Source organism: Crotalus tigris, unplaced genomic scaffold (genome assembly GCF_016545835.1).
Source record: "Crotalus tigris isolate CLP2741 ecotype Arizona unplaced genomic scaffold, ASM1654583v1 scf7180000017611.44802233496:7321179, whole genome shotgun sequence".
Lineage (NCBI taxonomy): Eukaryota > Metazoa > Chordata > Lepidosauria > Squamata > Viperidae > Crotalus > Crotalus tigris.
The window spans coordinates 5,275,249-5,300,960 of record NW_024096511.1 but is presented as its reverse complement, the minus strand read 5'-3'; the positions used below and the strand labels follow the sequence as shown (position 1 = coordinate 5,300,960).

The 25,712-nt window shown below is 36.9% G+C and overlaps 1 protein-coding gene across 17 annotated transcripts in view; it reads right to left on the bottom strand.

The window, feature by feature from the left end:
- The window catches only part of PTPRK (protein tyrosine phosphatase receptor type K), a 365,757-nt gene that overhangs the window by 14,204 nt on the left and 325,841 nt on the right, over positions 1 to 25,712 (bottom strand). For 6 of the 17 annotated variants that reach the window (XM_039324759.1, XM_039324750.1, XM_039324769.1 and 3 more), the window contains 9 exons: positions 25,089 to 25,100; positions 22,630 to 22,814; positions 21,145 to 21,232; positions 18,788 to 18,864; positions 15,889 to 15,925; positions 7,093 to 7,190; positions 5,646 to 5,762; positions 3,252 to 3,421; positions 468 to 603 (listed from right to left, as the gene is read on the bottom strand). In XM_039324759.1, the coding sequence (XP_039180693.1) occupies positions 468 to 603; positions 3,252 to 3,421; positions 5,646 to 5,762; positions 7,093 to 7,190; positions 15,889 to 15,925; positions 18,788 to 18,864; positions 21,145 to 21,232; positions 22,630 to 22,814; positions 25,089 to 25,100 (920 nt within the window). The remainder of the gene's footprint in view (positions 1 to 467; positions 604 to 3,251; positions 3,422 to 5,645; positions 5,763 to 7,092; positions 7,191 to 15,888; positions 15,926 to 18,787; positions 18,865 to 21,144; positions 21,233 to 22,629; positions 22,815 to 25,088; positions 25,101 to 25,712) is intronic. The other 11 variants (XM_039324777.1, XM_039324823.1, XM_039324814.1 and 8 more) reach the window with 3 other exon arrangements.

The following is a 25,712-nucleotide window of genomic DNA, read 5'->3' as shown; positions in this document are numbered from 1 at the left end:
TATATTGCATCTAGAAATAATTACTGGTTTGCAGTGTTAGCATAAGACCTACAGTATAACCTATTGCCCAAAAAACTGAGAAACACATGGAGAAGGAAAAGTACTATAAAAACTGGTAAAAAATAACTACAATTTGATATGCAACCACTATTTCTCTCCTCACAATTTCTGGACATATATACCACATAGGGATGACTCTTGATACAATGTTTTAAGGAAAGAAACTTTGGAATATATGAAGAGGATGGGACGGTTGGAAAGGGTATAAACGAATGTCGGTTTTATCTCCTTTCCTACCTCCACAAAATGATCTGTCTTGCTCTCTCTCTCTTCACATTCTTATTTAGTTGGTCTTGAACCAGCTGCACATATGGCTTAGTAAGCTGCCACATCCAGAATATTTTTTTAAAAGCAAATGACTAAAATGCACATGAGAATTGGACCACTGATTCATAACAGCACAATACCTCTGTTTGTACCATATTGATGCGGCGAGAACGTAAGGCTTTGACACAGTTGTAGATGTCTACAACACCTTCTCTTTCTGCCATGTCTAACATGATATCAATTACAATATAGCATCCAGTTCGCCCAGCTCCAGCACTAGGACAAATCAGAAAACACACACACAAACACATATATTAAAAAATGACAAGCATCCCAAATAAATCAGAAATCTAACGTCTGATTTTATATTTTAAAAATCCAGTGTTTTATTTTGTGAAAGTGGAATTGTTTTTAGCTAAAGTAACAACATAATTGGATAGACACTTTCAGTGTTATTGCTGAACATACTTTGTAATCACTTTACAAAGCAGAAAAAAAACATCTTCATCTTAGAATTGTTTAAGTGACACATATTAATATTACTAATAGTTTTCCTGCACTGTTCTCGTTTCTCTGTTAAACTGTCACAAACATTTCCAGCAGAAATCTTTTCCACAAGGATAACTTATTCATAAAATAGTCACTAAGTTGATTCTGAGAGTAGTAATTAAAAAGGCTGATTTTTGTTTTGCTTGGTTTGTTCATTTATTTATAGCATGCATTTCATTATGGGACCAATTCTATTTTTTAAAAAAACCCTCTTTAAAGTTCTAGCCTTTTGAAGAAGATTGCCTCTGATCACAGTTTTGTTTTCCAACAGCCACTCCCATGTAAAATTGTGGCATATCTTTAGTTGAATTCATAAATCAGACAGTTGAAAGGTACCATTTAGCTCACTATTTAAATCCTTGGTTCCATATCCTAATCCAAATTAAGATATCCTGCTTCAACACTGCCAGTATAAGGAAGCAAAATATCCTTCTGGGGAATGTTTTTCTAACATTGGTTACTATATTCCATGACTTCCTATTTAGAACAAAAAATAAAGTACAGTATTAATGTTCTCTGCAACATCCTTTTAGGTATTTGAAGGGATTTGGGATAGTTCTCTTAGTTTTTCCTCTTCAAAGCAAAACTTTTCCAGATATTATCTCTTGATAGGACTTAATTTCTAGATCCGGTGAATGTTGGTTTTCATTCAGTGAAAAATAAGCAATTTGATATCAGATCAGGCCATTAGTGAAACAAGAAACAGATGGAAATGTTATCTCCTACTCAAAACACTTTTCCTTCTAGGCAAAAGAAATCTGAAAACAGGTTGATATAAACAAAACTTGCATTAGATATTCAGCAGTCCTGGGAGTTATTTCATAATGGCTTCATATTTTTGCTATAGACAACCTACTCTCAGACATGATGTTCTGGGAAATAAATTTCCACAGGGTTTTGCCTTGTTAATCAAGAAAATGCTGACAGTCCCCAGATTGTCCTTATTGCCCCATTCTGAACCATTATTTTTTCATCTGAATCCTCCTTCTCAGTCTAGGTGTCTATTTGATTTGTTTTTCCTAAATAAGAGTTTGATTAACTAATGTTGATTCCGTTGTTTCCAACCAATTTCTTTGAAATTTTAAGATATTTTTTAAATTTTCTTTACCTATCCCAGTGATGACGAACCTTTTAGAGACCCAAACTACAACTGAAAACCCACTTATGCATCGTCGGGTGCCGGATGGGTGTGGCCCATTGGGTGGGCGTGGCTGTGCTGGTCACTGGGTGGGACTAAAAAGTTCAATCAATCAATTCCAACTTTGCAAGATCTTTTTTCCCCGTGAGAAGTTAAAATTGACTGATTGATTGAACCTTGTTTTTTTTTGCACGGTGGCGGAGGCCTGAAGCAAAAAGGTTTTATAAAACCCAGCTGAAGGCCTAGGACTGGGGTGACAGTGCGCGTGCCCACAGAGAGGGCTCTGAGTGCCGCCTCTGGCACCCGTGCCATAGGTTCGCCACCACTGACCTATCCCATCAAATTTTGATAAGCATCCTCTCTGCCTCCATGTCATTATAGAAAATGTCAATATATACATGTCCAGAATGGAAGCATGTAGCATCTCATTTGATACTTCCTTCTAGGTTAATGAGGAGCATTCTTTGAACATGGTTTTAAGCCATGTTAACACTTAACACTTATATCCAGATTCATACTTAACTAGCTTGCTAACCAAAACATGAAGATTATCTATTACAGTAAAAACACCTACTAAATAAGTTACCCTAGTATATAAGATCAGATTGGCAAAAACGGTTTGTTAATTTCTATGTGTTTTTAAAAAATCCAGGTATGTGAAGGCCTTGCAATAAGGTCAAATAAGTGAAGGAAATAATAAAAAAATATTAGTGTTTATTATCACTTGAGGAGAAATATGTTTATACTTCTCAGAAGCAAGTTGTAGGACAAAAAGTAATGATGAGGGAATATGCTTAATTTCTTCTACATAATTAGCTGCCAGTTTAGATTCACTAATAAGTTAGATATTCCTTCTTTTGAACTATTCTACTACTTATTATAAGAAGTGAAACTATGATTTATATAGACTATTTTATGTGGTTTATATAAACAAGTGATTATTGCCAACCTCAAGTTCATAATAATGTAGTTTACTATATATGGAGACTTCCTAGGTTGGGACACTGATCTAAATCAACCTTATGCCATAGGAGAATTTCAAACAGGCCAGATAACTTTAGAACACAGAAACTGAATTAGAGATTCTTGAAAGTTGGATCATGGAGTTATCTGTCAAAAGAATCAGTTGGAAATAATAACCCAAGCCATCTGATCAATCCACCCCACATCACACCACAAAAGGTCACAAAACTTGACAGATCATGCACACATTGAGAATGATAGAAAATGCATCTACCTCTTTTCTACACACCTGCAATGCACAACAATAGGCCCGGCACTTGGGGGGTTAGATTGTTTTACACGGCGTATAAATGAAAGAAGGCCTGTTGCATTGTAAGGTACTCCATGATCAGGCCAGCCAGTAAAATGGAACTGTTTAACTTCACGGATTTCATTGTATCCTCTCTGTCAAAATGGAAAATAATAAAAAGAGTATTTTTCTTTTTTTCTCATGAGTTATGTTTAGTTAGTTTTTGGTTAATTTTCTAAAAGATCATTTTTGCTTTAAATTGGTTAAAATTTATACAGGACTAAAAATGCAAGCTTTAGTTGATTTTAATCAGTTTCCTTCCAAAAAACCTCAATAAAAATGTGAATATAACATTCATTACTAATCACACCTTAATCATTGCTTATCTATATACTGCACAGTACACCAGGCCAATTGTATATTACTATGAAATTGCAACAATATATGCAAAGTTCTTTCTTTTCTAGAAAGAAAAGTTCAGTCTTTAAAGAAATAGCCTGGAAGTCTCTCATATTAAGCTAAAATAGTGCTCCAATGATTGGTCTGTATTAGAAACGTAGTGACATTAATATGAAAGTAGCTCTTATGATCTCATAGAAACAGAATGATAACTAAAATAATTTAAAGTTTAGATATACCCTTATGTTTAGGTAAAGTATAACAATGATGTATATACAGGTGAGTAAGATATCTTAAATGGAGAGAAACATAATGAGGATTGGAAACCGGAATCAAAAATATAATGGTCTAGTTCCATGTATCATAAGACTTGCTACGATTCTTGCTATTCCTTGCTATTTGAGTGTGCTTGCAAAAAGCTTGTGTACTCCTCTTTTACTGTTATAAAGCAACCAGAAACCTCTGTGAGGGAAACCATTGGTGACAAGATCACAATTAAAGCATTCTTTTACATGCTAGCAGAGTTTAAACTAGACTTCCACAAGGAACAAGGGCGAGAAATAATCTTATCTCAGTCCTAACATAGCTGGAGGACATCAAGTTGGTGAAGACTAACTTAAACATCTTGAAGTCCCCAATTTCAAAGAACAAAGAGCTTGTGATTTAGGAATTTAAGTTATCAGATTTTTCTTGCTTCCTTTTAAGTCTGAATGAGGCGTATATAAAGGGCCTTAATTCTATAAATAAGACTACAAGACTATAAAGTAGGAACAAAATTCATCTGACTATAATGCAACTCTCTCTTTTTGTACTAAAATTATAAGGAACCAACCATATAGCATATAAAGGAGACTAAGTAAGTGTGGATAATTAACCAGTGGAATATCTGAGGAAAAAGTCTATGCCCAAGAAGAAACTTGAAGTTGGTCACCAAGAAAATTATCATTCAAGGAAGCTGATATTAAAATTCTTTATGAATACTTCTAAGTGTATGTAAGTATATCACCATCATCATTTTAGCCATTGTCTAGCCACTGCAGGATGAAGGCCTTTTCCACATGTTTTCAACCAATATGGTCCTGAGCTTTCTTTTACATACATCTATTGCGGGCCCAATTGGCAAAAGATCTCCCTCTCCCCCCCCATCTCTGTGTATGCATGTATTATTATTATTTATTAAATTTATTTATCACCCATCTCATCATAAGGTGACTCTGGGTGGCTTAAAAGTTAAAACCAGTAAAACAAGACAAATATACATACAGCAATACAATTATAAGTTATGGTAAAAAGATGGAGAGGGAGGGAACAAGTTGTGCAGGGAGTGAGATGTGATCTGCTATTAATCCATCAACCAACTCCAGTGTGGTACTCTCCTATTGGGGTCCCAGACGAACTGGCAGATCCAGGTTTTCAGACCATAACAGAAGGTCAGGAGGATGGGAGTAGATCTCACCCAGGGGTGGGGGTAAAATGTTACAAAGAGTTTCCTATGTATGTATAATAGATAAGATAGACAGATAGGATTGCTAAACTATGGTATGTTGTTTGTAGTTTATTTAGCATGTTGAGTATGCCAGACATTATTCTCAGATACATGTTTGAACTGATGGCAAAATTCTTCAAAGTATTTTGTTTTCTGTGAAATAATAAGGCATAAAATATGACCAAAATATTAGTATGATAATAACGTTAACAGACATATGAGGTGCTGCTTATAAAAAAAAAAGAGAAATTTAATTGGATGGAAATTTTTTTAAAAAACTTAGGCATAGCAGAATGAGTGGGTTACAGCTCCAGTGTTGTAAGTACTATAGTGGTGGGCAGATTAAAGAATGGTTTGAATATGTTACATAAATCTTACATGTTATCGTAAAGTATTAAATTTACAGCAGTTTTCTTTTCTTTTTTTATTGAAAAGTTTTATACAATAGCAGTTTTCAATTAGATAATTTGAAGCTCTAATCTGGAAATATTTACCCTTTCAAGGGTGAATGTCCTGACAACATATTCTGCAAGTGGTTCCACTTCCACACAAGCAACTTTGAAGTCCCCATAAACCTCCGTGTCATCAGGCCAATACTTGTAGCACTTAACCTACAATCAACATGACAGAAATATTTCTCAAACAAAGAAATGGATGAATCACTGAATCACGCACATCACATAATTCTTTTTATTTAGTGGTAGATCGTATTTCATAAATGGAAATACAGGTGAAAATGGTAGAAAAAAATAAGGGTGGAATAAACCTTTTAAAATGCTTATCTCTATAATCATCATATATTTCTTATTTTATATATTATGACCTTGCTTTCACATCATTAAAGATCACCAATTCATTTTTACTTACACTCCATTATTTTGCTTTTACTTTTAATTATAAAGGAAAATATACCACCTAAAGAATTCTTTGACTTTTTTTCTGCAGTCTCACATGAATAGATTAAATGGAGGATAAAAAAAAAAAGTTTGGTGCTTTTAAGAAAAGTACAATAAAAGCAGAGACATTTGAAAACAGAAAAGCTGATTACATCAAATGTTTTTCACTTAATTCTCTATTTGCTTCTAGAAGGTGGGATAACACATTAGTGCCACAGGTAGCCCTTGATTTACAGCCATCCAGTTAGTGACAGTTCAGTGCTACTGTGGCATTAAAAAAAAAGTGACTTACTATCAGTCCTCGCAGTTACAACCATCACAACATACCCACAGTCACATGAACAAAATTCCAGTGTTTGGCAACCGTCGTGTATTTATGATGGCTGCAGATTCCTGGACTCGCACGATTGCCGTTTGCAACCTTCCCCGCCAGCTTCCGACAAGCAAAGTCAACGGGAGAAGCCGGACTCACTTAATGACTGCACGACTCACTCAATAACTGCAGTGATTTGCTTAAAAACTGTAGTGGATAAAGTCGTAAAACTGCACGTGTTTCACTTAACAACTGCCTTGCTTAGCAAAGGGAATTCTGATCCCAACTGCAGTTGTTAAATCAAGGACTACCTTTAGGTTGAGACCGTTCAGCCTATTTCTGTTTTGCACACCAGAGGAAGACAAGATTGTGATTTCTTGTCCTTTTTCACCTCTGTGCTTCCCAGCCATCCGTGTGCAAACACAAAATCTATGTGGGTGAACAATACACACAGAACAGTACACAACAGTATGAATAGAAATATGGAAATTCTTTTTCCAGATAAATAAAAATCTTAAATGCTTACACACACTTGCTGTCACAATGTTTGCTTTTTTTCCCATCAACCCAAATCTACTTAACAGATTACAGACATGCAAACAGAGGTATTGAATTCTGGCTCTATATTGGTCACTTAAAGGTAGGGATTTGTTCTTCCTGGTTTTGCTTCTGTTTTTCTTTGCAATGTTAGCAAAATTTCATGAGGTTTGGTATTTGTGAGGAGATACTTACCCGGCCCACTTCAACTAAATTTGTAACCATAACAATGCAGGCTGATTGTTCTTGCCATATCATTCTCCAGAAATCATAGACTGTCTCATGCACTGGCCCTGGCAAAGAAAATGCTTATAAATAATTTTTTTAAAAAAAAAACCCTGTAAAGCTACCATCTTTAAAATAACTGTCAGGTATTCAAGGCAGGTATGAATGATTTGAGTAATCTTTCAAAAACTGCTGCACATTAATAATTAGTATTGAAGTGCCGTAAATGCCGGCGTATAAGATGACTTCCGTGAGCGCTGAAATCGGCGCCAAAGACGGGGGTCGTCTTATACGCCGAGTCGTCTTATACGCCGGAAATACTGGTAGTTTCCGGCGTATAAGATGACGTTCTAGGAATGCGGCCCGGCTATAAAGACGGGGGTTGTCTTATACGCCGGGTCGCCTTGTACGCCGGCATTTACGGTATCTCACAGAAACCAGGTTTAAAAAAAAAACAAAATAAAAGATTAAGCTATTGTAGCTGCTTTAGTGCAAGAAAATGCCAATATCTGACAATTAATGGAATTTGAGAATGGGCTCGTTAAAATTTGGGAAATCATATTGTTCGGGCTGTGTAATGCACCAATCAGCAACTCTTTTAAATCAGCTTCATATTTTCACATACTACTTATACTACTGGAGAAGGACACAGAAAATCTTTGTATACTTTGAAGAATTTTAAGCATTGCACACCCCTAAAGATTATCACAATATTTATTATTTGACTTAATCATCTTATTATAAGCCAACAAACATTTTGTCTTATTTCCATGTTGATAAGGTGACCAACCGTCCTCCTTTTGGGAGGACAGTCCTTTTTTGAGTTCTGTCCTCCCTCAAAAAGTGTCCTCCTAAATGTCCTCCTTTTCCATAAACTGTCTTCCTTTTGGGAGGACAGTCCTCCTTTTGGGAGTTCTGTCCTCCCTTGAAAATGTCCTCCTAAATGTCCTCTTTTTCTATATTTGAAGACTTATCTGCAGGACTTTTTTTTCCTCATAGAACGCTCAGAAGGCGTTCCAGAATCTTTTTTTGATTTTTTTTTCAACTTTTGCCTGAGCTGTGCTACTCCCCCTTATTGGCTTTCGAAAGCTAATGGGAATTGCTGCTGAGCGCGCCAAAACACCCAGGTGGCAAACTTTGCATGTTAAGTTGCAGGAACTTTGCACCCTTCACTGCTACCCAATTATACCATCTCTTACTTAGTTCTGCAGATAGCTGGAGGAGACTGGAGCAGTAAGTTTCTCTTGATCTTCCCTGTTCGGTTCTACACGGGGATGCACAGAATAGGCGGTCATGCTGGGGGGTGGCTGCAGGGCCGGAGCCAGCGCAGCTGGTGCTTTGCAAGCCGCGGGGCCAGCTCTACGGGGATGCGCAGGGTGGGCAGTGGTGCTGGGGGGTGGCTGGGGGGACAGCTGCAGGGCTGGAGTCGGAGCAGCTGGTGCTTTGCCTTTGCGAGCCGTGGGGCTGGCTCTACGGGGATGTGCAGGGTGGGCGGTGGTGCTGGGGGGCAGCTGGGGGGGTGGCTGCAGGGTCAGAGCTGGCATGGCTGGTGCTTTGCCTTTGCGAGCCGTGGGGCTGGCTCTACGAGGATGTGCAGGGTGGGCGGTGGTGCTGGGGGACGGCTCAGGGCCGGAACTGGCTTGGCTGGTGCTTTGCGAGCCACGGGGCCGGCTCTCCATGGCAGGGCAGCAGTGCTGGCAGGGAGGCTGTGGGTCTTCCATGGGCCGCACCAGCTGGTGGTCTACGCAGTGCTGACCCGCGCTGCCACCACCTCACCCTGCGCATCTACGTGGCCATCCTAGAGCGCCTGGCTCACAACACCTGCCTCCGCTGCCCACCCCCGCACAGTCCAGCTGTGTAGATTTTTGGACAAGTGAGAAATCGAGATTGAATGTTGATACTCTAGCTGCAGCACTTGCCGTAAAATTCAATATGAAGGATATTTCTTGTTCAGATATTTCCAATATATTGTTAGAAGATGATACATTGACAAAAAATATTCATTCAATGGAAAAGTACTCATTTAAATAATTAATAGGCATGTAAGCATAATTACAATATAAAATGTTATTGTTACAAATGTTTTTTATTATGCATTGATCATATTATATTGTATTCTGTATTATTGTTGCAATAAATACAATGTTTCTTTTATTTATGATATTTTTTTCTTCAATTTATTCATGTCCTCCTTTTTGTTGTAAAAAAGTTGGTCACCTTAATGTTGGGAAACTATGAGGATTTGATCTGTGTTGGCCCCTCCATTTTGAAGGTTGGTACTCATGTATTGTAAGTCTTGTTTTCATTAGCTTTTGTTAATATTCCTTTCTTACAGGCCCAGTCCATATAGGATTATTGATACCAGTCATTGTGCCTTAATATCCTGGTTGTTGCTGCTCCTGCCACAACCAGGAGAAAGCTAGTGTTCACATGTCCTGTATTTGCCAAGGGGCATGGTGGGCCAGCATGGATAAAGGATACTGGACAGCATCAGAGACCAACCCCCAAGGCTCCTTTTCTGTTGGGCATGGAGCCTGTTTCCAAGATCCCACCACTGGAGCTTCCGGTACGTGGCGGCGATGATGGCGGCTACTTTGTAGCCGTCCAGCTGGGAAGGTGTCAGAGCCGCGGAGCACAGCGCGCACCAGCTGGCCCGCGGTTCGGAATCCCCTTCCCGGGCAAAGGGAAGGGGTAGAGAACACAGGAGTAGAGGTAGAACCCCTGAACCCCCTCTGGATTTTTTCCTTGAGGGGGTGGAAGGAGCGTTCCCTCGGAGCTCCTGCTGATCTCCGCCTCCCAGCTGTTTTTGCTTCTTCAGAAGCAAAAGGAACCGCCGCTTCTATCTCCGCGGTTAAAGAGTCTCGGTGAGTAACTTTTGAAGCGGACAGAGCGGTTTAAAGGATTTCTTTTTATAGTTTAGTGTTTTATTTTCCTTTTCTAGTTAGTTTTGGTTGTTTCTCCTTTGTTCTTTTTTGCTGGCACGGAGAGAGAAAATAAAATGGCACTTTGAAAGTGTTCGGCTTTTTTTTTTTCCTTTGTCTCTTTGTTCTTATTTTTCTTGGAAGGTAATGGACTTAAACGACTGTTCTTGATTTCCTTGTTCTCAGCTTTGGATTTTTTTCTTGATTTTTTCTCTTTTTTTTTCAGAATTCTAAGGATTACAGTATTTTTGTTTCTTTTAATTTTTATCTCCCCCTTCCCTTTTTTTGGGGAGAAGGGAAGAGAGAACTGTGTTTTAAAAAATGGCTTTAAAGAGACAACCGCCTTCTATACTACCCAAGGTGGTTTCCTCTCCCACAACTTTAACTATACAACAACAACCTAAACATGTACCACCGACCCAGCCACCACCTTCCCCTCCTTTGCCAGGCCTGTCTGCACAAGAGATTAAAGACATAATGGGAGATGCTGTATCTCAAATTAGAGATGAAATGAAGCAACTTGTTGTACAGATTAAATCTGAAATTAAAGTGGAATTAAATGAAATGAAGGACTCATTAGAGGATAATAATACTATTATGCGGCAAGATATAGTTACAGCCTTATCAGGTTTGGCTTCTGTGGTGGTGAAGCTGGACTCGAGAGTGGAGGAAGTCGCAGACAAAGTTGACTTTTTTGAGGATAAATTTCAAGATATGGAAAGGAAGATGGAGATTTCACAAGAAAATATCCTTATGTCTCAGTATAGGGAGATGGAGCACGCCCTGAGGATCAGGGGTCTGAAGGAGGACATGAATCAAGATTTGATGGAGATGGTGCTTAGTGATTTAGCTGTTGCTTTGAATATGGATAAAGGAGAATTACGCAGAGAAGTGGAAAAAATTTATAGAGTTAATTCCTGGATTGCGAAGCAGAAGAACTTGCCCAGAGATGTTGTGATTTATTTTACAAAGAAGTCTCTGCGTAATGAAATTATACAAGCTTTTTATAATAAGAGATTCCAGATTGCTGCCCAAGATGTTATCATTCTAAAGGAAATCCCATCAAAAATCCTAAGAAACAGGAAAGATTTTGCTTTCTTAGCTAATGAGCTTAAAGCTAGATTGATGCCATTCAGATGGAAGATCCGATGGGCATTACTCTGAGCCATGCGGGGATGCGTCACAGGCTGAACACGGTTGCCAAAGCTAAAGAGTTTTATAATACGGTCCTGGGTGCAGGCTCAGCTTCATCTGTTCAGAAGCTCTTGAGTGGTAAAGAGCTGGAACAGCAACCTGAAACATTAGGTCTGATCTCTGCTGGGAAGATGCAAGCTGAATGGCAACGTCAAACAGAGGTTAAAGAGCAGAGGATGACCCGTGCAGCACATAGACGTAAGGAAAAGGAGCAACAAAAGAAATAAATTAAAGAATCTTCTTTGGAAAGTGCTTCATTGCCGGTGGGAGGAGCAAGACCCAAGAGTTCTGCAACACATACAGCAATGGCAGACCTCCAGGTAGTCTTCTCCAGGCTCCTGGTCAAGGGAGATGGCAAAGTTTCTGACCTGGAATGTTAACGGTCTAAATTCCCCTCAGAAAAGAAAGAAAATCTTTTACTACTTAAAGCAACATAATAATGATGTTATCTGCTTACAGGAAACTCATATTTTACTTAAAGATCAAAAATATTTAGTTAACGCCCGTCTGGGATCTCATTTTGTATCCTCAGCTCCTGGGAAAAAGGGGGGAGTGGTTATTTATGTGAAGCAAAATTTACCAGCTTGTCTGGTAGAATCAGATCCCCAAGGAAGATACGTAATGATTGAACTTGGTTTATATGGTAAGAAAATACTTATAGTGGGACTTTATGCACCAAATCAGCAACAGGAACAATTTTATAGATTGTTACATCAAAAAATAACTTTGCTGGATTATAGATCCGTGATATTAATGGGTGATTGGAATGGTGTCCTAGATATACAAAGGCACAAGAAAGGTTCTTCTCCTCTTTTTAAACAGGCAAAACTACCTAAAGCCTTTTTTGACATGAAAGAGGACTGGGAACTAAGGGACTATTGGCGGGAATGTAATCAAGAGGAGAGAGACTTTACCTTCTTCTTAGATAGACACCAATCCTTTTCAAGAATTGATTTCTTTTTGATTACAACGGATTTATATAATAGAGTAAAGAATGTAAAGATTTTTCCTAGATCGTTGACGGATCATAGTCCAGTTTGGATGGAGCTGACTCAAGAAAAAGAGGAGAGAAGATCCTGGAGGGTGAATGAGAACTTATTTAGACAAGAAAAGAATGTTCAAAAGTTAAAGGAGTGTTTAAAGGATTATTTTGCTCTGAATATGTATAAGGGGACTTCAATGTCAATGGTATGGGATGCAGGTAAAGCATTTATGCGTGGGATTTTGATAAAAATGAATAACTTTCATAGGCAAAAGCAGACTCAGAAACGTAAAGAATTGGAAGATGAGATCAAATTAAAAGAAAAGTTTGTGATTTTAAATCCTTCAGATGAAAGGATTAAAGAATCTATAAAGTTGCTAAGAACACAATTTAACATGTTGATGGCGGATCAATCCGCAACCAATTTATTGTTTATGAAACAAAATACATTTTGTAATGCTAATAAACCAGGGAGATGGTTGGCTTATCAATTAAGAAAGAAACAGAGACAGAGAATAATAGATAAAATAAACTATAAGGGTAAACTAGTGTATCAGAAGGAATTGATTAAGAAATCTTTTTTAGATTACTATCAAAAATTATATAAATCTACTAATGTGCAAATTTTAGATATAAATAAATATTTAAGTGAGGCCAACTTTCCCAAACTGACAGAGGACCAGAAACATGAAATTAATGGTTTAATTACTAATGAGGAAATTGCGATAGCAATCAAACAATTGAAACCAGGGAAAGCACCGGGCACGGATGGGTTGACATCTGTTTATTACAAAGCTCTAATGGAAGAGATGATTCAACCATTAGGTAGTGCTTTTATATCCTTGATCCCAAAAGAGGATCAAGATCTTACTTTACCAAAGAATTATAGACCTATATCTCTTTTAAATGTTGACTATAAGATATTTGCAAAAATTTTAGCAAATAGGCTTATGAGGGTTGTGCATCATCTTGTGCACAAGGATCAATCTGGGTTTATAACTGGTAGGTACATGAAAAATAATGCTAGACAAATTATTAATTTATTAGAATATCTAGATAAGAATAATCAAGTTTCTGCAGGGCTGATATTTTTAGATGCTGAAAAAGCTTTTGATCAATTGAATTGGCATTTTATGTTAAGAGTAATTGAAGAGATGAATCTTGGTGAAAAGATATTACAAGCTCTTACGGCAATATACCAAAAACAAACGGCACAACTTATTGTTAATGGAGGTTTGTCAGAGGTTTTTACAATAGAGAAAGGTACTAGGCAGGGATGTCCATTATTACCGTTGCTGTTTGTTTTAACATTGGAAATATTGTTGATTAAAATTCGAGAGTCGCAGGAAATAAAAGGAATAGAAGTTAACAAAAAAGAATATAAGTTAAGAGCTTTTGCAGATGACTTGGTGGTTACTTTGTCGCAACCTACTTATTCTGTAGTAAAGTTATTACAGTTGACTTATCATTATGGTTTGGTTTCGGGTTTTAAGATTAATGTTAATAAGACTAAAATCCTTCTGACTATTCGGGAGAAGCAGATTTTGGTTAATTTGACGGGTTTTGAAATTGTTAATAAGGTAAAATATTTGGGGGTGATTTTATCTGTTTCTAATGCAAAATTGTTTAAGAATAATTATGAAAGGTTGTGGGTTAGAGTACAGAAAGACTTGAGGAATTGGGAGAAGTTGCAATTATCTCTCATGGGAAGAATTGCAGTGATAAAAATGAATGTTCTACCCAAGTTTCTTTTTTTGTTTCAAATGTTACCGATTTTGAAGAATGAGATTAATTTAAGTGAATGGCAGAAAGGTATTAACAAATTTATCTGGGCAGGGAAAAAACCAAGGGTAAAGTTTAAAATCATGCAAGACTCCCGTGAGAGAGGTGGACTCAAGGTACCGAATTTGAAATTATATTATGATGCGGTGGTTTTAACATTAATTAGTGATTGGGTAAATTTAACAAATTTGGAGATACTCCATTTGGAGGGATGGGATTTACTTTTTGGTTGGCATGCCTATTTAATATTTAATAAAAAAGTGGACCGGGCTTTTAAATCTCATATTATAAGAATCTCTTTACTTAGGGTTTGGAGAAAATATTATAAAAGTGATTTTAAAATACCATTATGGGCTATACCTTGGCATGCGATAGAGGGGATAAAAAGAGGTGTCAAAATGGATACGGTGTCTTATACACAGTTACTTAGATGGGATGGACAAAACTGGCAGTTAAAACTATTGGAAGAGCTAGCACATGAAAATATTATTTATTCTTGGTTTCAATATAGGCAATTAGTAGACAGATGGAAGATGGATCGTAAGGTGGGTTTCCTCAGAGAAGATGAAAATCTTATTAAGCAAGTGAAGGATCAAAGACAAACTCATATTAAGAGAATTTATGGGGTTCTAGTGGAATTGGATTCAGAAACAGAATTAATTAAGGATTGTATGATTAAATGGGCGCAGAATTTTGGTGAACCAGTTCTACTGGATACCTGGGAAACTATCTGGGTGAGAAATGTTAAATTTACACAAGCACAGAATTTAAGGGAGAATTTTTATAAAATGTTTTATAGATGGCACCTTGATCCACAAAAATTGTCTTTTATGTACCCTGACCTACAGCCTAAATGTTGGAGATGTGGTTGTTTGGATGCCACCTATTATCATATCTGGTGGTCGTGCAGAAATATAAAAGCTTTTTGGATTAAGATATGGTGGAATATTCAGAGAATTTTTAGAAGGAGGGTAAAATTTACTCCACAATTATTTTTATTAGGTATAGTTACTGATTGTGATACAAAGGAGGTTATATTGATGTTGAACTTGATCACAGCCGCAAGGCTGTTAGTAGGACAATATTGGAAGAAGGAATCTTTGCCTACTTTGCAGGAATGGTTTCTTAAAGTGTCTTATTTGGCGGAAATGGCAAAGATTTCGGCTTTCTTAAAAGAACAATCGCAAGAGAAATTTCTTGCTGTTTGGGATAAATGGATAAAGTTTATACAATTTAAATTGGATATAAAAAATATCATCTAGCTTTTTTATAACTTTTATTTTTATATATACACATATATTTTAGTGTTATATTCTTTTTTTTCATATAATTTTTTTTAACTTTTTTAAATTAAACCTATATTCTGCTCTGGGAAGCTCCGGGGGGGGGAGGGAGTGGGGGTTTTGGGGAGGGTTGGGGAAGGGTTGTTTTGTTTTGTTTTGCTTTGTTTTTGTATTGTATTGTATTGTTTTTTTTTGTCTTTTTGTAAAAATTTATAAAAATTTTTAATAATAATAAAAAAAATCCCACCACTGAAATTCAGTAGCATCCTTCCCCACTGCAATTCTTCACCCACTTTTGGTGGAAAGTTAACTAAGTAAAATAGGCATGCTAATTAATTTATAATCCAAGCTTTGCAGAAATTAAATAAAGCCTACTTATGTTATCTTTCAACAGTGAGTTTTGATTGTAGCAGGATATAAATATGATTAACAAACAAAACTCTCTCTCTCACACCAAATTCACAAAAATAGAGATTAAACTTTTCTCCTTTTTACCTGTATTGGTGATATAGACATCCAAAGGAGCCCTTTGGAAAATCATGCCTAACTTAACAACATTTAATACGAATTTTACAGTTCTGCACATATTTCCAGAAACTCTTACCCTGGGTTGCAATGTAGTGGCTTGGTCTCTGGTATCCCTATAAAAACAAAAACAGGTTGATTTTTAAAACAGTCTGTAAGTTTTAAGCATCAAATCGAATAGGGAAAATGAAGGCATACCAAAATATTCCTAGATACTCCTTACAACTAGGCTAGTAGTGGCTAATCCAATCAACCATATTCAAAAACATAGTTTCAACCATTTCCAGAATATCAAAGTGCATTGTTGGATGTGAAATAAGACTAGCGATTTCAAGGTGTTATTTTTGGACAATGGCACTTAGAACCAAACAAAACGTTCCTGTAAACATATACTGAGTACATCAAAATGAAGTGGCTCATTGTTTCCTAATTGTTCTGTTTTGTGAAACCCATAACTGTTGTCATTTATTGAATTTCAAATTTGTTTTTGGTTCAAATTCAGTGAAACTATGAAATTGTTCTAAGCAACTATCAGATTTGCCTTCACTTAAAAAAAAATAACAGATTGACATAGTTTTGTTTGTTATTTCAGATATTAAGCACAAAACAACCAAGCCATTAGCAAAAACTTTCACTATGAATGCACCAGAAAAAAAATGGAGCCATAATGAGTAAGCAGAATGGCTGAACACTGGAGCTGGACAATGTATATGTGTGTACAGATTGCAAATCTATATGCAATACTGCAATTTCATGCTATTAAATAAAAGAAAGTTGAGAATTTAAGAAATTGTGTGTACGTATAATATAAAGATGAACACACATATATGTGCCATTACTGAACTTTCTCTATAGTACAATTTTAAATGCAGGGAACGATTCCATATACATATACTTTAAAAAAGGATTTTGTTGGCCTTTTGGCTAAAATCAAGTAAGCAAGAATTAACCATGATTGGTTAATGATTAGAATATGAAACAACAAAAAAGATTACTGGATCTCATGAATATTATTTCATCAAGTTTTTGCTAATTATACGTTAGAATTTTGGGAAGGCAAGGAATTAGTCTTATTATGTAATAAATAACTATGGTACTAGCACATGTAAACATGTTATCCTCAGTGTTTCTATGGCTTAAATGTAGGATTAGAAGCAGCACTATATAATTTTCATGTAGTAAACACATTGCACTCAGTTGGTCAAAGGAACAAGTAATTATTATGAAAAATAATTCCCAAAGATGCTTTATTGACAAATGCATATATAAAGCAATGCATATAAAACATTGCTTCTTCAGTTTTTCCATCACTTTTTACTCAGTTTGACAGGAAATATATCTTTTTTGATGTATTTTTGAAAGGAAGAGAAATCATTGAGAGTCATTGCAAATGTTAACTTTGTTTTGAGGAGCTGATGACATTGAAATGCCTATTACTGGTAGTAGCCACTAATGCTCCTACAAGCCCATGGCTTTCCTGTTTTTTTTTTTTTTAACATCCAAACAAGTCCCATAATAACCTGAGATTTTTTTTAAAAAAAAAAAAAATCAGAGAGTTGTGTGATGTACCTGTGCAGTGAGCTGCACTCAAACAGAAAATGTGATTTGAAGTACAGATGCATGACATGAACTAAAATATACCAACTTTACGATCCTGCTGACTATGGCACTCTTTAAAATCAAAATTGCTGCACAGCTATAATTTCTAAAACAAAATGCAAATCAGGATCCTTGGGCAAAAATCCTACAAAATTCTAGATCAACCTGAGAATGCACTACACAACAGGGAAAGAAAACATTTTCTTGCAGAGAAATGAAACCCTCAAGGAGTTAGATGACAGCTTTCAGTAGAATCCTGAAATAAAACTGAGGCCTTGTAAAGACAGAGCAATATTGTTCTCTAACTCATAATCTTGCACATGCATTCATTCAAATTATCAGGGACATAGCTATGAAATCCTTTTATTAGAACTATTTGTGGGTGTATCTACTGAGTGATAACTGCTCTATTCAACTAATGGCACCTGTCTATTTTCTAAGTACATCAGTGCTGATTACACACATTAGACATTTTGAAATTCTGTACTGAATTAGATTATCAAATATACAAGGCTTGACTATATAGTCTATGAAATTATTACTCCATTATAGCTTTCATAGTCACATATGTACATTTGTATTTGTCCAAAACTGTAAGCTTCAGTACTGTTTTTAACTCATTATTATTTCACTTTTATTGCAAGTGGAGGATTCTTGTCTTGCATTACAAATATGAGGGTCAAGGATTAGTAGGGGAAGCACCACTGCTCATATGAATTCCCTTTAAGAACAGGAGACAACTTTACCCCTTCCTTTATCCCTTTCAGGCTACCAGTAGGTTTCTTTTGAAGAGCAACACACTATATTCTATTATCCAGCTTCTCACACAAAAATAATGGAACACAAAATAAAAATTACTAAACAGTGCAAAAAAAGAGTAATAAAGAAGCAAAAATGAGTCTTGTAAGGGTTAAGGTTTCACTGATTTAGCTAATGATTTCCATGACCACTGTAAAAGACTAAGGATATTTTTAAAATGTAGGTAAAAGCAAAATAATAGCACAAAGGAACATTAAAAAGACTAGATATATAAATGAAATTCATTAAATGAGGCATGCACATATATCTAGTAATAAAAAATTAGAACAGTAAAGCAACTGAGAATGTTCACTATATTAAATAGTCATAACAGGATGCTGTTATTCACATATAGTGGTACTTACATCCCTGTACAGCCAAATCTACAGCCCAAATCAAAGTCAGATGTGAAAGAAAGCACAACAATGTCAGTGAGTACTAGGACGGAGGACAAGGAAAAGTGTACATTTTGTTCATAATATTAAGAAGGCTGTCATTCAGTTCATAGGAATTGCATGCAAAAATGTTTCACAGAGAGAAGATGGAAAGGAAAAAAAAAGCAAGATATACAATCTACTTACATCAATATAATTAGCATTAATGTAGTCTGAAGAAGGATCATCTTCCACAGCTTGTAATATCACCCTGGAGTGATCATCTGTAAAAAAATGGGTTTCGTCTTTGGAATGATAGACAGCAGAAAAAAACAAGTGTGAAATGTAGAGGCTAAAGATGCCCTTATTTAAGGAGGAAAAAAGGTAGACCCCCATTTGACCTGCAGTGCTGGTGACCCCTTCCCAGTCTGCTCAAAAGTGCTGGGGAAACCTCAGAGCATGTCTAAAAGTGCATGGAAGGCTAGAGCCAAAAGAAAATAGAAATTGTGCCTACTCAATTGTGGAACAGTTGAATGAAATGAGTGAGTAGAGAAATATACACACTTTAGAACCTGTCTTGGCTTTAAAGCACTAAGAGCAGAAAGGCTGCAAGAGGTCTTTCTCAGCCATGACCCCATCCCAATGGAGTTTCTTTTCTAAGGGAAATATTATGGCCCCAATTGTAGCTACTTTTGAAACAGTACTGTATGTCAGTGGCGCCACTCCATCTAGAAATAATAATAATATTAATAATAATAATGATGATGATAATAATAATAATAATGTTGGAAGGGATCTTGGAGGTCATCTAGTCCAACCCCCTGCTCAGGCAGGAAACCCTATACCATTTCGGACAAATGGCTGTCCAGTTTCTTCTTAAAAACTTCCAGTGTTGGGGCATTTACTGCTTCTGGAGGCAGGTTGTTCCACTGGTTAATTGTTCTAACGGTCAGGAAGTTTCTCCTTAGAAGCAGGTTGCTTCTCTCCTTGATTAGTTTCCACCTGTTGCTTCTTGTCCTGCCTTCAGGAGCTCTGGAAAATAGCTTGACTCCCTCTTCTTTGTGGCAGCCCCTGAGATATTGGAACATGCTATCATGTCCCCCCTCGTCCTTCTCTTCGTTAAACTATTCATACTCAATTCCAGCAACCGTTCCTTATATGTTTTAACCTCCAGTCCCCTAATCATCTTTGTTGCTCTTCTCTGTACTCTTTCTAGAGTCTCAACATCTTTTTTACATCGTGGTGACCAAAACTGGATGCAGTATTCCAAGTATGGCCTTACCAGGGCATTGCAAAGTGGTATTAATACTTCACATGATCTTGATTCTATCCCTCTGTTAATGCAGCCTAGCACTGTGTTGGCTTTTTTGGCAGCTGCAGCACACTGCTGGCTCATATTTAAATGACTGTCCACTAGGACTCCGAATCCTAGTCAAGTGGGATACCATGCAGCTATTTTCTAGGCTCTGTGTTGCTAAATATATTTAAATATTGAATTAGGGCTTAGAAAATATGGTGATCAAATTTGTAAACAAGCCAACCAGCAAAATAATTTCTACAAGGACAAATCGAAGACCTTCATTCGAGTACAGCATAGGAAGGTGAACCATAAACGGAGAGCAGTTCACGCTTAGCGGACCACACAAGCTGAACATGAGGCAAACATACAATGGAGATCTCAAAATAGCAAATGTAATCCTAAACGGCATCATCAGAAATATAGCATCAGTATCAAAAGGAATCATTGTTCCTCATAGTTCTGAGTTGGTTAGACAACAATTACATTCTGTTTACTCTTGCATTTTAGCAAGGATACTCAGGACACTGTATGTCCAGAAACAAGCAACCAAGACAAAGATAAAACTTATGAAGAACTATTGATGGTGCTGGCCATATTTAATCTTGGTAAGGCATGACAGCTTTCCTCAATATTTGCCAGGTGCAAAATTGTTCAAAGTTGATTCAGAAGGCAGTGTGTGAAACAATGGATTTACAAAAAAGGAGATTTTGGTTGTACATCAGGAACAACTTTCCAATAGTAAGGCCCATTCAATAACAGAACAGATTATCTAGGGAGCTTGTGGATCGTCCTCTACTGAAGAGGTTAAAAGAGAGGCTGAACGGCCATCTGCCATGGGTGTCTTCATTGGTTGGAATAAATGATCTCCAAGGTCCCTTCTATGCTATGATTCTGTGAAATACAATTTTTTTTTGTCTATGAATCTGTTCAGCAATGGCAGAGGCAATGCTATGGAGTAGTTAAAGCAATGAACTAAGGCTACAGCAGTGTTTCTCAACCTTGACAATTTTAAGGCATGTGGACTTCAACTCCCAGAATTCCACAGCCAGCATTGCTGGCTGTGGAATTCTGGGAGTTGAAGTCCACATGCCTTAAAATTGTCAAGGTTGAGAAACACTGGGCTACAGAGAAATATTCAAATTTTTAACCACCAAGAAACACATTGTTTACTACTGTGTAGGATGGGTAGACATAATAATATGCTGTCTAGGTTATGTCAATCAGCAAACACACTCATCTGCATGATTATTTGTTTTTAACTCACATGCTATAATGTTCCCATATCTATTCTTCGTTCTGTTTTGATCCTTTTTGGCCACATCCCAAGAAGCTGATTGTCCTTCAAAGAAACTCTTTCAAAATAAAGAGATAATTTATATTTATTTTAGCATTTTAATTCATCCTGACACATTTTACATTAACATTGTTAGAGCATCAGTTGGGTTCTTGGTTTCTCTGAGTTTGATTGTTTTACTGGAGTTATATATCAGCATATATAGCTTTTCCTAGTATAAACACATGGAAATATTCTGCCGGGCAGAAACAAATTCAATGCCTGGCAGTTCTAGAAAATACAAGAGGGCTTGCGGTAGAAAAAAAAGAATCCTAATATCCCTGTTTCTCAACTTCAGCAATTTTAAAATGCTGGATGGGGGAATTCTGAGAGCCAAAGTTCATAAATCTTAACATTTTTGAGGCTGAGTAATACTGCTGATCTAAATAAAATGATTAAACTACAGTCATGCAATATAAAACTTCAAGGATCTATATTTGGTCTACACAGGTCATACACTTTTCATTCCAACTTCTCCCAGGTCTCTCTGCATGTGACACAAATACACTGGTGAATGGTCTTGCCAGAATTGTATCTGGTGACCTGATGGGAACATCTCTGTCCACCTCTTTCTGAAGTGAGGGTAGGGGGTGGGGCATAGACAAAATAACTGGCCTTCTCTGTGGTTCCCCTCCCTCTCCAACCTTTGAATACCTTACACCTCCAGAGATCATTATTTTAAAAGAAAGGTTTTCCCCCGCAATTCTTGGAGTAGGAATTGGGAAAAATGTTGATTTGTTAGCCCTTTATCTGCTGTGTTTTTTCTCTTTTAACATCATGTAACATCCTGTAGCTCTTTTGATCATGGTAGCTATAAAAAAGCTATCAATAAATGTGCAAATCAATCAATCAATCAAATAGACCAGAGGTGTCAAACTGCTGGCCTGCGGGCCGGACGCGTCACACGGAAGCTGCGCCCACCCCATCGCGGGCAATGGCAAAACAGTCCCGATACGTCGCGCGACATCATGTGATGTCGCAAGTTTGACGTATCTGACACAGACAAAGAAGACTGGAGTTTGTTTTTTTTCAGTGTACAAGTATTGATGCTGCATATAGAGCCTTCCAGGGAAACTTTTCAACAAATGACCTTTGCATGCAAGATTTTTGGCTCATATAATATCCTAGGAATGCTGAGGGAAAACCTGTCCTTAAAAAGGGAGTAATATCTGTATGAGGAAGGTGTGTTTTTGATACTTTTCACTTTTTGCAACACTCTGGTTCACACATAATGCTTTTAAATTTTCCACTGATGCATGGCACCCAGAAAATGGTCTTTTTAAAAAAATGTAACCCCATGAAATATTCATTTCCATGCTCTTGTAATTAAGAACTCTCTTTGCAATCAAGAAGCTTTACTCTCAGAGGAACTCTCTGCTCTAGGTCATGTAAAAAAGCAACTGCTGATAGTGTTACCTCGTATTCTTCTTTGAAACCATAGCTGTCAGATGTTTTCATGAGATTAATATGCTGCAGCAAATCCGCTACTCTGATAGCAGGATGCAGTTGGCCAGTTTGGTAGGGGGATTCTGTTCCTTCGCAGAGATAACGAGGCACATCTAATAGACGACTTGACTCTGCTGTTGCACTGTGGTTTTCATCTGTAGTTATAAGAGCCCAAAGAATGGAAGAGTGTTCAGCGACAAAGAAACTGAAATATTCCTGCTACAACCCATTTTTTTATGAGCTCATTTTAGCACTCTGCAAACATCTGGGTGCTATTTTGACTCTTACAAAAGAAAGCATAAGCAACAAGCTTATGCAACAAGCATAGGCCTAAGACTGAAAATCAGGCTTGTCAGATGCTATATTTTTTCTATCCTGCTCTATGGAGTAGAGAGTTGGTCTCTGACAGAAGGCCACCTGAAGAGACTAGAAGCATTTGAAATGTGGATTTACAGCTGTTATGTATAAGCTGGGTTGACAGATCAGAAATGAGGAGGTGATAAGCCACCTGGGAAAGCCAAGGGAAATCATCAAAACAATTAAAAAACGAAAATTAGAATATTTCGGACATGTGATGTGACACCCAGAAAAATATGGCATACTCCATTTAATCCTCCAAAGAAAGATTGAAGGCAAACGGGTCCAAGCAGAAGAAGAACATCGTGGCTTCAAAATCTAAGGGACTGATTTGGACAAAACTCAACAGCACTTTTTCATGCAGCTGCTGATAAAAACAGGATCGCCTACATGATCGCCAACGTCCGATAACAGATATGGCACAAGAAGAAGAAGCAACAAGCAGCTGCCCCAAGTTGATTGAGAAGTGGGAGCTCCCTCTGTGTTCCCTCTCTTAAAGAAAGGCATCTCTCTGGCCTTCTCAATCACACACACACACACACACACACACACACACACACACACACAATCTGGAAGAATAACCCCTTAGAGATTCGGCATGACTCAAGGGTGACTGATACTTAGGAAAGAAAAAAGCAAGGTTACTTTAGCAGACCTTTGGGGGAATGTGAATTGAGAGAGACCTTCCATGCGAATGACTGCGGGTTCTAATTGCCTACTCAGCAAAGGATTTTGCTACTATTGTGTAAGAAGATTATGAATGTTTATGTTTTTCAGTTATGTTCTTAGCTTTTTTAATTCTGTTAATGCATGGCAGGACTGTAAACTGTTCACGATTGGGGTGGCTATATGCCAAATAAAAATAAAAATATGTATCCTCTTTATATGTTTTTTTTTAAAGTTATGCTCAAAACATACGCTCAGAAACTTCAAATTGATTGAACTGAGTTTTCAGTCTGAGTTAGAATAGACATGGGTATGTGTTGAATAAAAGCCTGATTTTTGATTCATGCACTGAGAAACCTGAAAGTGTTTATAATTGCAGTTCAACTTCCAAGTTCCATGATATTTACTGATTGTGTAATTGCATACCACTGTTCTTTGGTTTTAAGAGAGGTTTTAATTACCTCAGTGCCTCCCAATTTCCTATTGGCTCACTTAAACCTATATTCTGTTATCTTCATACCAGTTAATTAAAGTGACCAGAAAAACAACTTTCAGAAAAGTTGTCTATTTTTTTTGGGATCATGACTGCTGCCTTGTAATTTATATGCCTTTGGAAATTAATGGACTAAGATTGTTGAAGCATCGCAATAAACAGTTTTTATTGTTATAAGTAACAGAATGTGCATGACTTGCAGGTGCTCACCTTAATCTATACATTGATTATAATGCCCTCTGAATGGCTTGAAGAGAGTCATCAACACAGTTTTCTGAATACAGGCAACAGGGCTTGTAGGCCCTAATGCACCTAAGAATGCCTTCCACAAACCCTAGCCACTAATCCGTTCAATTAAACATTTTAAAAAAAAACTTTTATACAGGTAGTCCTCAACTTACAACAGTTCATTTAGTGACTGTTCAAAGTTACAACGGCATTGACAAATATGACCCATGACTGTTTTTCATAGTTACAACCTTTCCAGCATCCCCATGATGATGTGACCAAAATTCAGATGCTTGGCAACTGGTTCATACTTATGACCGTTGCTGTCTCCCAGGGTCATGTGATCACTTTTTGATAAGCAAAGTCAATGGGGAAGCCACATTCACTTAACAACCAGGTCACTAACTTATCAGTTGCAGTGATTCACTTAACAACTGTGGTAACAAAAGTCATAAAATGGGGCAAAATCTACTTAACAAATGTCTCACTTAACAAGAGAAATTTTGGGCTCAATTGTGGTTGTAAGTTGAGAACTATCTGTATATGTGCCTTATTAAATTAACTTGCACTGCAAGTAAGAAGTCAAGATCTCAATAAATAGAATATTTCCTATATTTATGTCATATATAATTTAGGAAAAATAAGTTCATGGTCAACTTTACAATGTAGCTTCTCCCATACTTACCACTTATAGGGACTGGAACACATTGAAGCATGAAAAAGCAAATAAAATATCTGAGACACATTTAAAACCAGCTAGCTACATGTTATGCAATCTCTAAAGTTATAGAAGAATTATAATGGAGATAAGTGAGGTAGGTTTTGCCATTTTTGAAATCCTTTATGCTATTTGTAATCAGCAAATGTTAATACAAGCACTTCAAACTATATTTCACTTGCAAAATATTTAATTAATGAAAAACAATAATATACTATTAGAGACCACATATTTGTCTGAAACGGTGTAGGGTTTCCTGCCTGAGCATGGGATTGGATTAGATGACCTCCAAGGTCTCTTCCAACTTTATTATTATTACTATTATTGTTGTTGTTGCTGTTGTTACATATATTCATTAATACATAAGTCAAGTGCAAACACCCACAACCTCCAGCTAAGGCATCTTGCTTCACATAAATAAAGGTGAAAAAGTTAACAAAAACTAATACCGGGATGGGAATGTATGCTGAATCTGTCTATCTGTCCATTTTACCCTGGGTTTGCTCTTTGAGGTTGTAATAGATTAACCTTTGCATGTCAAAACAATCATGTTTGCCTACTTGGAAGTTCTGATAATGTCACGTCAAATAT